This window comes from Nomascus leucogenys, chromosome X (genome assembly GCF_006542625.1).
Source record: "Nomascus leucogenys isolate Asia chromosome X, Asia_NLE_v1, whole genome shotgun sequence".
NCBI lineage: Eukaryota > Metazoa > Chordata > Mammalia > Primates > Hylobatidae > Nomascus > Nomascus leucogenys.
Window position 1 is genome coordinate 63547028 of NC_044406.1, and position 13185 is coordinate 63560212.

General features: G+C 55.1%; 2 protein-coding genes across 4 annotated transcripts; one reads left to right on the forward strand and one right to left on the reverse strand.

Annotated features, from left to right (window-relative positions):
• Window positions 1–2715: 2715 nt before the first annotated feature.
• On the reverse strand, window positions 2716–6528 carry LOC100589607 (uncharacterized protein CXorf49). Of its 2 annotated transcripts, XM_030806753.1 has the most exons (6): window positions 5202–6528; window positions 4513–4682; window positions 3905–3973; window positions 3582–3627; window positions 2991–3032; window positions 2716–2885 (listed from the first exon to the last, which is right to left on the reverse strand). In XM_030806753.1, exons 1-4 carry the CDS (start codon window positions 6429–6431, stop codon window positions 3582–3584), a joined length of 1515 nt encoding a protein of 504 aa, XP_030662613.1. In that variant the 5' UTR covers window positions 6432–6528; the 3' UTR covers window positions 2716–2885; window positions 2991–3032. The 2 variants fall into 2 exon arrangements, with proteins under 2 accessions (XP_030662613.1, XP_030662611.1); XM_030806751.1 differs by lacking the exon at window positions 2716–2885 and having other exon boundaries at window positions 2992–3032; window positions 3905–3981; window positions 4526–4682; window positions 5202–6431.
• Window positions 6529–7367: 839 nt separating this feature from the next.
• On the forward strand, window positions 7368–11246 carry LOC115833257 (uncharacterized protein CXorf49-like). Of its 2 annotated transcripts, XM_030806755.1 has the most exons (6): window positions 7368–8686; window positions 9273–9442; window positions 9982–10050; window positions 10328–10373; window positions 10923–10964; window positions 11070–11246. In XM_030806755.1, exons 1-4 carry the CDS (start codon window positions 7469–7471, stop codon window positions 10371–10373), a joined length of 1503 nt encoding a protein of 500 aa, XP_030662615.1. In that variant the 5' UTR covers window positions 7368–7468; the 3' UTR covers window positions 10923–10964; window positions 11070–11246. The 2 variants fall into 2 exon arrangements, with proteins under 2 accessions (XP_030662615.1, XP_030662614.1); XM_030806754.1 differs by lacking the exon at window positions 11070–11246 and having other exon boundaries at window positions 7469–8686; window positions 9273–9429; window positions 9974–10050; window positions 10923–10963.
• Window positions 11247–13185: the final 1939 nt, after the last annotated feature.

Genomic DNA, 13185 nt, shown 5'->3' on the forward strand with positions numbered 1-13185 from the left:
GTGTGAGATGGTATCTCATTGTGGTTTTGATTTGCATTTCTCTGATGGCCAGTGATGATGAGCATTTTTTCATGTGTCTGTTAGCTGCATAAATGTCTTCTTCTGAGAAGTGTCTGTTCATATCCTTTACCCACTTTTTGACGGGGTTGTTTGATTTTTTCTTGTAAATTTGTTTAAGTTCTTTGTAGATTCCGGATATTAGCCCTTTGTCAGATGGGTAGGTTGTAAAAATTTTCTCCCATTCTGTAGGTTGCCTGTTCACTCTGATGATAGTTTCTTTTGCTGTGCAGAAGCTCTTTAGTTTAATTAGATCCCATTTGTCAATTTTGGCTTTTGTTGCCATTGCTTTTGGTGTTTTAGACATGAAGTCCTTGCCCACGCCTATGTCCTGAATGGTATTGCCTAGGTTTTCTTCTAGGGTTTTTATGGTTTTAGGTCTAACATTTAAGTCTTTAATCCATCTTGAATTAATTTTTGTATAAGGTGTAAGGAAGGGATCCAGTTTCAGCTTTCTCCATATGGCTAGCCAGTTTTCCCAGCACTATTTATTAAATAGGGAATCCTTTCCCCATTTCTTGTTTTTGTCAGGTTTGTCAAAGATCAAATGGTTGTAGATGTGTGGCATTATTTCTGAGGGCTCTGTTCTGTTCCATTGGTCTGTATCTCTGTTTTGGTACCAGTACCATGCTGCTTTGGTTACTGTAGCCTTGTAGTATAGTTTGAAGTCAGGTAATGTGATGCCTCCAGCTTTGTTCTTTTGGCTTAGGATTGTCTTGGCAATGTGGGCTCTTTTTTGGTTCCATATGAACTTTAAAGTAGTTTTTTTCCAATTCTGTGAAGAAAGTCATTGGTAGCTTGATGGGGATGGCATTGAATCTATAAATTACCTTGGGCAGTATGGCCATTTTCACGATATTGATTCTTCCTATCCATGAGCATGGAATGTTCTTCCATTTGTTTGTATCCTCTTTTATTTCATTGAGCAGTGACTTGTAGATCTTGAAGAGGTCCTTCACATCGCTTGTAAGTTGGATTCCTAGGTATTTTATTCTCTTTGAAGCAATTGTGAATGGGAGTTCACTCATGATTTGGCTCTCTGTTTGCATGTTCTTGGTGTATAGGAATGCTTGTGATTTTTGCACATTGATTTTGCATCCTGAGACTTTGCTGAAGTTGCTTATCAGCATGAGGAGATTTTGGGCTGAGACAATGGGGTTTTCTAAATATACAATCATGTCATCTGCAAACAGGGACAATTTGACTTCCTCTTTTCCTAATTGAATACCCTTTATTTCTTTCTCCTGCCTGATTGCCCTGGCCAGAACTTCTGACACTATGTTGAATAGGAGTGGTGGGAGAGGGCATCCCTGTCTTGTGCCAGTTTTCAAAAGGAATGCTTCAAGTTGCTGTTTCCCTTTTAAAACTGAATGCTTTTAACAGCACGCAAGTCACCTTTTGAATCCTTTGCTGCTTAGAAATTTCTTCCACCAGATACCCTAAATCATCTCTCTCAAGTTCAAAGTTCCACAAATCTTTAGGGCAGGGGCAAAATGCTGCCCAGGTCTTTGCTAAAACAAAACAAGTGTCACCTTTACTCCAGTTCCCAACAAGTTCCTCGTCTCCATCTGAGACCACCTCAGCCTGGACCTTATCCATATCACTATCAGCATTTTGGGCAAAGCCATTCAACAAGTCTCTAGGAAGTTCCAAACGTTCCCACATTTTACTCTCTTCTTCTGAGGCCTTAAAACTGTTCCAACCTCTGGCTGTTACCCAGTTCCAAAGTTGCTCCGATGTTTTTGGGTATCTTTTCAACAACGCCCCACTCTACTGGTAGCAATTTACTGTATTAGTCCATTTTTACACTGCTGATAAAGACATACCCAGACTGGGAAGAAAAAGGTTTAATTGGACTTAACAGTTCCACGTGGCTGGGGAGGCCTCAGAATCATGGCAGGAGGCGAAAGGTGCTTTTATGTGGTGGTGGCAAGAGAAAATGAGGAAGAAGCAAAAGCAGAAACTCCTGATAAGCCCATCAAATCTTGTAAGATTTATTCATTATCATGAGAACAGCACTGGAAAGTCCGGCCCCCATGATTCAATTGCCTTCCCCTGGGTCCCTCCCACAACAGGTAGGAATTCTGGGAGATACAATTCAACTTGAGATTTGAGTGGGGACACAGCCAAACCATATAAAATAGAATAGCAGACAATTAATGAGAAAATTAATTAATGGAAATGACCATGCAGGAGAGGCCACCAGCATCAAGCCACAGGGAGAGCAAGGATGCTCATGACGGAAAGGACAGTGACATGGCAGAACTGTGACGGTGAACCACAGGAGGAAAGGCAAGAGAGACTGGGGTTCTGAAAGGAGGCACTCAGTTCCTCCTGAAGGTGAGGGAGAGTAGTGCTGAACAACGGGACCTGTGAGACCCCAAAGTAGGATGAGAAGAGGAGGGAACGTGAGCAGGGTATGTTGGGAAAAGGCAGAAAACGCTCCTGTGGCAGGGCAGGGCCCCCACAGCGCCTAGACCCAGGCACTATGGTGACTGCAGGGCTGCTGCTCAGAGGCCGGCCCAGGTGCCCTACAGGGAGAGGGCCCACCACAGAGCGCTAGTAGAACTATTCTTCAAGCGCCAGGGAACACAGCAACACCCCGCACCCTCCAACACTCCCAACAATCGCAGAGAGGGCAGACCACAGACCACAGAATATGAGAACAACTTTATTTCAAACTGCTCTGAACTGCGTTGGGAGGGGGCAAATGCAGCAGAAGAGTAGAAGCCCTGGCCGAAGAGGAGATGGAGGGAACCCACTTGGCTGCAGCTCTGGAGCTCCAAAGGTAGCAGCTGCTCATCTTGCAGGAGGATGCTGGCTCCAACCTGTGAAACACAGCAGCTCAGGGACGGGCCCCCAGCCAGGGCCAGCCCACAGCTCTCCTAAGCTGCTGGGACTGTGGGAAGGGGCATGGTGTATGCAATACTCACTTCAAAGGTCCTGGAACTTGTCAATGAGGAACTGCATGGCCGCTGAAACAGAGAGGCAGAACCGGGCACTCCAGACCCAGGGAAACAGAAACCCAACCCCTGCCCCCGTGAAGAACCACCTAGCCCTGCAACCAAAAACCCCACCAGCCCTGGGACTGACTCATCCACCCGTCACCTGAATTAAATGTGAAAATGCCTTCTAAGCGGGAAAGTGGTTCTCAGGTGTTGGGCCATCCCAGAACCATTCAGAACGTGTTTCAAAGACAGATAAGCCAGCCAGCAAGCAAAAACCGTACAAGCAGTACCAGGCAGCAGTTAAAGGAAAACACATAAGGTATCTCTAACCGTCCTAAGAGAAGATCTGTGGGACTCGTGGACAAAGTGTACACAGAGTTCAGACGACACATTGCTGTCTGTGCACACCCCTAGCTGGAAAGGCACAGAAGGCTCCAGGGCCAGGCCTGCTTGGTTCTCTTCCCCAGAGGAAGTCAGTCCCAGTGACACCACCTATACCTGCAGTCCACCCCCACCCCCGGCACCTGCAGAACCACACCGCTGTCCATCCCTGCCCCAGCCAGGGCTCCATCATACCTAGTTGGTCTCTAAGGTCTTCAATTTCCATCTGCAGCAAGATGCACTAGCCCAGGAGACACCGGTGGAAAGGAAATGGTTAGTCAATTCTGGCTTCCTTTCTCCCCGTTCTCCCTCTCTCCCCCAGCCCTTATAGCCCCCATAGCCTGCAGCCCAGTGGTGAGGTGGACTGGCACAAAACCCTCAATGGAAAGGAGGCACTCACTCTGCATGGGGTATGGGAGGCAGAGGGGATTGGGGAGACACCGAAATCAGTTTAACCTGGACACGGATCCCACCATCCAGTGTGGACCTCTATTTCTAGGAGCCACACAAAGCATTACCCGAGGACAGCCCTGGGCTCCCGGGGGCTGCTGCTGCCTTTCTGGTCTTGGGGGATGGACAGGCGGCTGCTGGTTACCTGAAAGAGAACACAAAATCCAGCTTCCAAGCCTCCCAGTGAGGTGGAAAGGGCCTAGCAGGGTCTAAAGTGAGGCACCATCACCCTCTGCTGGCAACACGTTGCCCCTGCTCTGCCCAGCATCTCCAACCCTCCCTCTGGGACTGTCTTCCCTGTTCTCCCACGTGAGCCCATCTGCACCTGTGGCCCCCTAGCATTGTGACTCCGGGTTGGACTCCAGCAGCGCGGCAACCACAGCCAGGCCCTGGGAGGGCCAGTGTGGCTGAGCAGGACTTAACAGAAAAGGGCTCAGTACCGCCGAAAGTCTCCTTCCAGAGCTGGAGTGTGGGGCGCTGCTCCAAATCGCCCCCCCACCACACAAACCCCACTCAGAGAGGACGATGTGGCTTAAAGCCAGCCCCGTCGACACCCCGTTTCCCGTGGGACAGCTACCTGGGTGGCCAGGGAAGCCTGGGAGCATGGCTAAGCCCCCAGAAGCGACAGGGCCAGAGGTTTCCCTCCCCACCCCTCTCTCCTCCACCCCTATCAAACCCGCAAGACTCACCGGAGGGTGCATGGCGTCTGGGCACCAGGCGTCTCAAGGTAAAGGCCGAGGGCTGTGAGGTTCCTAGTACTTGGGGAGCTCTGATGTTGGAATCACCACCGCTGTATTCTCCACGACGCATGGACAGGGAAATCAGCTCTGGCTTCTGTGTGGGAAGCTAAAACAGAAATTTCTGAGTCAGGCTGGCGGTGGGGATGGACGGTCAGTACACATGGGGAGGGACTGTGTTAAGGTGGAGACTCCAGACTAATCTCATTAACACTTTCTCCCTCAGTCCGCCCCAAGACAGGAGGGCTTGCTTAACAGCTAGGGAAGGAGGAATTGGGAAGTTGATGAGTCTAGACGCCCAAGCTTTGCGCCCCGATCCAAACCAGCTGCCAGCCCTGCCTTCCATCCCAGCTCCTCTCTCAGGGAGGAGGCAGGACAACTGCAGAGTGTCCAGAGCCAGGCCTGGCACACACCAAGTGCTCCCTTTAATGTGTGCTCCTAAGAGGAGGACCCCAATCGGTCATCCTAGTGTCCCTGGGCTCCTGATGACAACCTGTGAGCAAGGGATAGAGAGGGCATGGGAAAGAGGTGTGTGCTGGAAGAGAGGTGGGTTGGGGGGAGACAGAGGAGAAAGAGGAGGAGGAGAGCAAGGAGGAGAAGGAGGAGTGCGCGAAGAGAACCTACTTACTTGGGCCCTTGAGACCTCATCTCTATTTGGGTCATTATCTTCTCTGGCCGCAGCCTGGGACTCCCTGGCCTTCCTTCCTGCAGGTTTCTTCCCAGGGCTGCTGTGCTTGGGCTCCTTGGGGCTCACGGACTTCCCCAGGAGCCCTACACCAGACACTGGCGGGAAGCTGGCCGGATCAGGTGGAACTGCTGAAAATCTCTGCCCCCAGGCAGGAAAGGCTCCCCGCAGGGCCAGTTTTGGCGCACCCTCTAGGGATATCTTCTCCTGGGCCACCTTCCTTCCCAGAGTGTCCCGGGGTAGGGGCCCTCTAACGGCAGCTCCTGAGCAGCTGGGCCTGACCCCCCTCTTTCCCCACACCATGCTCTTCATTTTCTGCAAGGAAGACATGTCCAGCTCTCCCACGGTTGGCCTCTCCATGGCTGCGGTGAGTCTGCGGGGAGGAGAGGTCAGGAGAGGTCCCTGAACCTGAAGGTAACTCTCCCTGCGGTGAAAACTGGGGCCTCTGCAAGTGTCTGCTGGCTTCTTGGGGTTTCCAGGCTTGGCCTGGCTTCCTTCTTTGGTGCTAATGATCACCCTGATCACCGGTAAGTCGCTGCTGTCATCTGTGGAATCAGAGTCGTCAGTATTCAGCCCGGCGGGGCCTTCTGCGGAGGGCTGCTGGGGATCCACTTGGATGCTCAATCTGCTCTTCGAGACCCTTTCTGGGTTCTCCCAGGCCGGTCCTGGCCCAGGAACACTGAGGTGGAGAGGGCCGGCAGAGGCCTGCGGCCATTCTCCAGGGCTGGGGCTCAGCGCGCCTCTCCAACTGGGACCGACCTGCAGGTCCGCCCCGATGTCAGTGGACCCTTCGGCAGCGGCGCCTTCTGGGGACGGGTGTCCCTGGACACTGAACGGCGGCATAATGGTGGCTGGCTCATCAGCCAGGTAGAAAGAGTAGTCCACACCACCCCCTTGGTCGTCGACCGGGGTGCCAGGCCGGCCTTCCTGGCCCCAGAGCACCACCCTTCCCTGCTCTATCAATTTGCTCTCAGGCTCCAGGCTGAAGCCTTCGGGATCTGTGAACCCGCTCTCGCCCTTGCCCTTGCCACTGCGCTGCCCCCGCAAATCGAGGCCTCGGCCGTGACCGTGGCCCCGTGGGGCTCCCGGGCTGGCGGTGTGGGCGCCGGCCTGCTCGCCACCCTCCGGGCCTAAACCAGCCCCGCAAACGGACACTTCATCGGTGGAGCTCATGGCGCCGGCCAGTCCAGACAGCCCGAGCTGTGGGGAGACGGTCGTCCTGGTAACAGTGGGAGAGGAGAGACGAGTCCAGCCAAGCCTAGCCGAGGGGGCCACTCTCAGCTTCGAGCCTGAGAGCAAATTGATACAGCAGGGAAGGGTGGTGCTCTGGGGCCACAGGAACAGCAAGGCCTTTGGGACACCGCCACCCTCACCACAGTCTGCTCACGAGATGTCACTGACAGCGCGTGGCTTCTGGGCTCCCTCAATGCCTGCGTCCTGCCTTCTCATTGTTCCACGCCTTCTCATTGGTCTGCCCGTTGCCAATCAGCGCACCCCTTGTTGGGCGAGGCTTCTGGGCTTTACCCAATCAGGAGGCAGACTCTTGGATTGCCCCGACGCCCGTGGTTTGGCTGGGTGGGTGTACTTGGGTCGGGTCTTGGGGCCAGGGCCCACTGGAGCTCTCCATCCACCTCTTTCTTCCTGTCCTGCTGCCTCTGGCCAGGCACCTACTTTCCAATGACAGCCACGTCTCTGAGCCCCAGTGTCCCATTGTAAGGCAGAGGTCAAGGGGAGAGCTGCCCCCAGCTCATCAGCTTAGGAGAATAAATGTCCTGATGCACGAGAACCACCTGGCACACAGAGGAGCTATCATTAAAAAGTAGGTGCCCAGCCAGAGGGAGCAAGACAGCAAGAAAGAAGTGGATTGAGAGCTCCAGTGCACCCTGGCCCCAAGACCGGACCAGAGCATATCCACCCAGTCAAATGACGGGCATCGGGACAAACCAAGAACCTGTGTCCCAATTGGTTAAAGCCCAGAGGCTTCACCCAACAAAGGGAGTGCTGGTTGGTGGAGGAGGGACCAATGAGAAGGCTCGACACGGGTGTCGAAGGCGCGCGGAAGCCACACGCTGTCGGGAACACGGTACTTCCGCCTGCCGTGAGGGCGGTGGTGTCCTGAAGGCCTCGTTGTTCCTGTCCCGTGGCCCGCTTGGCTGGGCTTGGTTGGGCTCGACCATCTCCCCATAGGCCAGGCTGCCTGAACTGGCGCCATGAGCTCCCCCGATAAGGTGTCCGTTTGGGGGGCCAGTTTTGACCTGGAGGGTGGCGAGCAGGCTGGCGCCTGCACAGTCAGCCCCGGAGCCCCACAGGGCCATGGCCGAGGCCTCGATTTGGGGGCACGGCACAGCAGCAAGGGCGAGAGCAGGTTCACAGACCCCGAGGGCTTCAGCTTCGAGTCTGAGAGCAAATTGATAGAGGAGGGAAGGGTGGTGCTCTGGGGCCGGGAAGGCCGGCCTGGCACCCCGGTCGACGACCAAGGGGATGGTGTGGACTACTCATCCTACCTGGTTGATGAGCCAGCCGCCATCGTGCCATGGTCCAGCATCCAGGGACACCCATTCCCTGAAGGCGCCGCTGCTGAAGGGTCCGCTGAAAACTGGGTGGACCTGGAGGTCGGTCCCAGTGGAAGAGGCGCGCTGAGCCCCAGCCCTGGAGAATGGCAGCAGGCCTCTGCCGGCCCTCTCCACCTCAGTGTTCCTGGACCAGGCCGGGCCTGGAAGAACCCAGAAAGGGGCTTGAAGAGCAGATGGAGCGTCCGCATGGACCCCCAGCAGCCCTCTGTAAAAGGCACCACCAGGATGTCTACCCACGACTCTGATTCCTCCGATGAGACCAGTGACTTACCACTGATGAGGGTGGGCATTCGCCACAAAGAAGGAAGCCAAGCCAAGTTCGGTAGCCACAAGAAGCCAGCAGACACATCCAGACACTCAAGCTTCCACTGCAAGGAGAGTTACTTGCCCGTGCCAGGCCGTTTCCTGACCTCTGCTCCCCGCGGACTCATTCCAGTCGTGGAGAGGCCGGCTGTGGGAGAACTGGAGGACTCTCCCGGGAAGAAAATCCTGAGCAGGGCCTTGGGAAAGGTGGAGGCCAGGCCCAGCTGCTCAGGAGCTGCCACTGCAGGGGCCCTACCCCGGGGCCCTTCGAGGAGGCAGATGGCCCAGGAGAAGAAGTCTCTAGGGGGTGCCTCTCAACTGGCCCTAGGGATACCCTTTCCTGCCTGCGGAGAGAGACTCTCAGCCGCTCCCCCAGGGCCGGCCACCTCCCATACGTTGCCTGGTGTGTGGCCGCAGGGCATGTCCAAGAAACCCCAAAAGCCTAAGCACAGCAGCCCCGGGAAGAAACCTGCAGGAAGGAAGACCAGGGAGTCCCAGGCTGCGGCCAGAGAAGATAATGACCCAAATAGAGATGAGGCCCCAAGGGCCCAGGTGAGTAGGCCCTTCTCACCCTGCTCTCCCTGTTCATCCTCCTCCTCCTCTGTCTCCCCCCAGCCTCCTCTCTTCCAGCACACACCTGTTTACCCATGCCCCCTATGTCCCTTGCTCAAGGGTTGTTATCGGGAGGCCAGGGACACAAGAATGCCCTATCGGGGTCTTCGTTGTAGGGGCACACGTTAAAGGGAGTACTTGGTGTGTGACGGGCATACCTCCGGACACTCTGCAGGGGTCCTGCCTCCTCCCACAGAGAGGAGCTGGGACGGAAGGCAGGGCTGGCAGCTGGTTAGGTGGGGGTGATCCCTTAAAGTGTGGCCCGCAAACCTGGGGCATCTAGGCTCATCAACTTCCCGACTCCTCCTTACTTAGCTGTTGCCTGAGCCACCTGGAAGGGGACCCGGGCTATCTCACTATCCCCATTGTTTTCCCTGGCTGGGCTCTGCCTCCTGGCCTGGGGCTGACTGAGGGAGAAAGTGCTGATGAGATTAGGCTCTGGAGTCTTCATCTTACCACAAACCCTTTCCATATGTACTCACCGCCCGCCACCACCGCCAGCCCGACTCAGAAATTTCTGTTTTAGCTTCCCCCACACAGGCCAGGACTGCCTCGCCTATCCATGCATGGTGGAGAATTCAGCAGTAGCGACCCCAACATCAGAGCTCCCCAAGTTCCGGGAACTTCAGAGCCGTCTGCCTACAGCCTGGGAGGCCTTGTGCCCAGACGCCATGCACCCTCCGGTGAGTCTTGCGGGTTTGATAGGGGTGGAGGAGAGAGGGGTGGGGAGGGAAACCTCTGGCCCTGTCGCTTCTGGGGGCTTAGCCATGCTCCCAGGCTTCCCTGGCCACCCAGGTAGCTGTCCCACGGGAAACGGGGTGTCGACGGGGCTGGCTTTAAGCCACATCGTCCTCTCTGAGTGGGGTTTGTGTGGTGGGGGGGCGATTTGGAGCAGCGCCCCACACTCCAGCTCTGGAAGGAGACTTTCGGCGGTACTGAGCCCTTTTCTGTTAAGTCCTGCTCAGCCACACTGGCCCTCCCAGGGCCTGGCTGTGGTTGCCGCGCTGCTGGAGTCCAACCCGGAGTCACAATGCTAGGGGGCCACAGGTGCAGATGGGCTCACGTGGGAGAACAGGGAAGACAGTCCCAGAGGGAGGGTTGGAGATGCTGGGCAGAGCAGGGGCAACGTGTTGCCAGCAGAGGGTGATGGTGCCTCACTTTAGACCCTGCTAGGCCCTTTCCACCTCACTGGGAGGCTTGGAAGCTGGATTTTGTGTTCTCTTTCAGGTAACCAGCAGCCGCCTGTCCATCCCCCAAGACCAGAAAGGCAGCAGCAGCCCCCGGGAGCCCAGGGCTGTCCTCGGGTAATGCTTTGTGTGGCTCCTAGAAATAGAGGTCCACACTGGATGGTGGGATCCGTGTCCAGGTTAAACTGATTTCGGTGTCTCCCCAATCCCCTCTGCCTCCCATACCCCATGCAGAGTGAGTGCCTCCTTTCCATTGAGGGTTTTGTGCCAGTCCACCTCACCACTGGGCTGCAGGCTATGGGGGCTATAAGGGCTGGGGGAGAGAGGGAGAACGGGGAGAAAGGAAGCCAGAATTGACTAACCATTTCCTTTCCACCGGTGTCTCCTGGGCTAGTGCATCTTGCTGCAGATGGAAATTGAAGACCTTAGAGACCAACTAGGTATGATGGAGCCCTGGCTGGGGCAGGGATGGACAGCGGTGTGGTTCTGCAGGTGCCGGGGGTGGGGGTGGACTGCAGGTATAGGTGGTGTCACTGGGACTGACTTCCTCTGGGGAAGAGAACCAAGCAGGCCTGGCCCTGGAGCCTTCTGTGCCTTTCCAGCTAGGGGTGTGCACAGACAGCAATGTGTCGTCTGAACTCTGTGTACACTTTGTCCACGAGTCCCACAGATCTTCTCTTAGGACGGTTAGAGATACCTTATGTGTTTTCCTTTAACTGCTGCCTGGTACTGCTTGTACGGTTTTTGCTTGCTGGCTGGCTTATCTGTCTTTGAAACACGTTCTGAATGGTTCTGGGATGGCCCAACACCTGAGAACCACTTTCCCGCTTAGAAGGCATTTTCACATTTAATTCAGGTGACGGGTGGATGAGTCAGTCCCAGGGCTGGTGGGGTTTTTGGTTGCAGGGCTAGGTGGTTCTTCACGGGGGCAGGGGTTGGGTTTCTGTTTCCCTGGGTCTGGAGTGCCCGGTTCTGCCTCTCTGTTTCAGCGGCCATGCAGTTCCTCATTGACAAGTTCCAGGACCTTTGAAGTGAGTATTGCATACACCATGCCCCTTCCCACAGTCCCAGCAGCTTAGGAGAGCTGTGGGCTGGCCCTGGCTGGGGGCCCGTCCCTGAGCTGCTGTGTTTCACAGGTTGGAGCCAGCATCCTCCTGCAAGATGAGCAGCTGCTACCTTTGGAGCTCCAGAGCTGCAGCCAAGTGGGTTCCCTCCATCTCCTCTTCGGCCAGGGCTTCTACTCTTCTGCTGCATTTGCCCCCTCCCAACGCAGTTCAGAGCAGTTTGAAATAAAGTTGTTCTCATATTCTGTGGTCTGTGGTCTGCCCTCTCTGCGATTGTTGGGAGTGTTGGAGGGTGCGGGGTGTTGCTGTGTTCCCTGGCGCTTGAAGAATAGTTCTACTAGCGCTCTGTGGTGGGCCCTCTCCCTGTAGGGCACCTGGGCCGGCCTCTGAGCAGCAGCCCTGCAGTCACCATAGTGCCTGGGTCTAGGCGCTGTGGGGGCCCTGCCCTGCCACAGGAGCGTTTTCTGCCTTTTCCCAACATACCCTGCTCACGTTCCCTCCTCTTCTCATCCTACTTTGGGGTCTCACAGGTCCCGTTGTTCAGCACTACTCTCCCTCACCTTCAGGAGGAACTGAGTGCCTCCTTTCAGAACCCCAGTCTCTCTTGCCTTTCCTCCTGTGGTTCACCGTCACAGTTCTGCCATGTCACTGTCCTTTCCGTCATGAGCATCCTTGCTCTCCCTGTGGCTTGATGCTGGTGGCCTCTCCTGCATGGTTATTTCCATGCTGTTGAGGAGCATAACGGAGCTCATCCTTCCACTCGGGCCCAGACCTGTTTCTGGAGCCATTATGTCCCTCTGGTGCCACCACGCACACGGTCAGTTCCTCTGGGCCAGAAACCCATGCGACATCCTCAGTTCCTCTATTAGCCCTCATCTTTGAACGTCTTTTGCCATATCCCATCAAGTCTTCCTCCTTAGTTTCAGTAGCCAGATGGAAGCAGATGCCACATCCCGGTGGGTGGCAGAGCAAAAGGGAAGGCACAGGGAGCGCTGAAGAAAAGGGTGGGGTAGTCTCTTGGTTGGAGGTGGGGGCATTGAATCTGTTCTGCTACTTGTGGGCCAACCTGGTGAAAACTGCCTGCTGGGCGCCTGTAGTCCCAGGTACTTGGGAGGCTGAGGCAGGAGAATCACTTGAACACGGGAGGCGGAGGTTGCAGTGAGCCAAGATTGCGCCACTGAACTCCAGCCTGGTGACAGAGCGAGACTCCATCTAAAACAAAAACAAAAACAAAAACAAAAAAAACTTCCCACACTTCCCACTGGCAGCTACATGGAAGGCAGCTTTCACCTCCTTGATGTCCTGTAGGCAGCCAACAGCCCCTTCTGCAGCCGGTTGGCTTCATACCCTTGATTTGAAAATGGCCAGTTGCCTTCCAGGGCAAGTGTGGATGCTAGGCCTGGCTGTTCTTGGATGTTCCCCGTCAAACACTGTTCCACCATCCCCAAAGCCGCAGGTTTTTGTAGACATGATATTTCTGTGTGCCTGTTCAGTCTTTCAGATCGCCTCTTGAGGTCACACGAGATTTCCTTGAGCTTCCTGTTCTGCCTTCGCCCTCCCTGACAGTTGGGATTGCCTCCTTCCTTCAGCCGGAATCCCGGGCTGGATGGGTGTGAGACACAGACACAAATTCTAGTTCCAGTGATGTAGGTTCTGCCAGCTCCGAAAGCCAAGAGCCTGAGTGTTGAACAGACAAAGACAGGAGAAATGCAGATACCATTCAAATTAGTATATGTGTGGAGACGTCTGTGTTTTTTTTTATTTGCTTGGTTTTTTTTTTTTTTTTTTTTTTTTTTTTTTGAGATGGAGTCTTACTCTGTTGCTCAGGCTGGAGTGCAATGGCGCAGTTTTGGCTCACTGCAACCTCCGCCTCCTGGGTTCAAGCGATTTTCCTGTGTCAGCCTCCCAAGTTGCTGGGGTTACAGGCGTGCGCCACGACTCCTGGCTAATGTTTGTATTTTTAGTAGAGATGGGGTTTCATCATGTTGACCAGGCTGGTCTTGAAACCCTGACCTCAGGTGATCCGCCGGCCTCGACCTCCCAAAGTGCTAGGATTACAGGCGTGAGCAACCGCGCTGGCCGAGTCATGGTTTCTACACTGGAAGAAGTGATATTGAGGTGAACGGTCAGCTTCCACACCATCTTGGGTTCCATGGCAGGAGACCTGTTCCTGATTCAACCCACGGGA

Coding starts and splice junctions, on each gene's coding strand:
- LOC115833257 (XM_030806754.1), top strand. CDS start 7,469: ATGAGCTCCCCCGATAAGGTGTCCGTTTGGGGGGCCAGTTTTGACCTG. Junction 9,430..9,973: donor CAGACGCCATGCACCCTCCG/GTGAGTCTTGCG, acceptor GTTCTCTTTCAG/GTAACCAGCAGCCGCCTGTC. Junction 10,051..10,327: donor GAGCCCAGGGCTGTCCTCGG/GTAATGCTTTGT, acceptor CTCCTGGGCTAG/TGCATCTTGCTGCAGATGGA.
- LOC100589607 (XM_030806751.1), bottom strand. CDS start 6,431: ATGAGCTCCACCGATGAAGTGTCCGTTTGCGGGGCTGGTTTAGGCCCG. Junction 3,982..4,525: donor CAGACGCCATGCACCCTCCG/GTGAGTCTTGCG, acceptor GTTCTCTTTCAG/GTAACCAGCAGCCGCCTGTC. Junction 3,033..3,581: donor AGACCTTAGAGACCAACTAG/GTATGATGGAGC, acceptor TCTCTGTTTCAG/CGGCCATGCAGTTCCTCATT.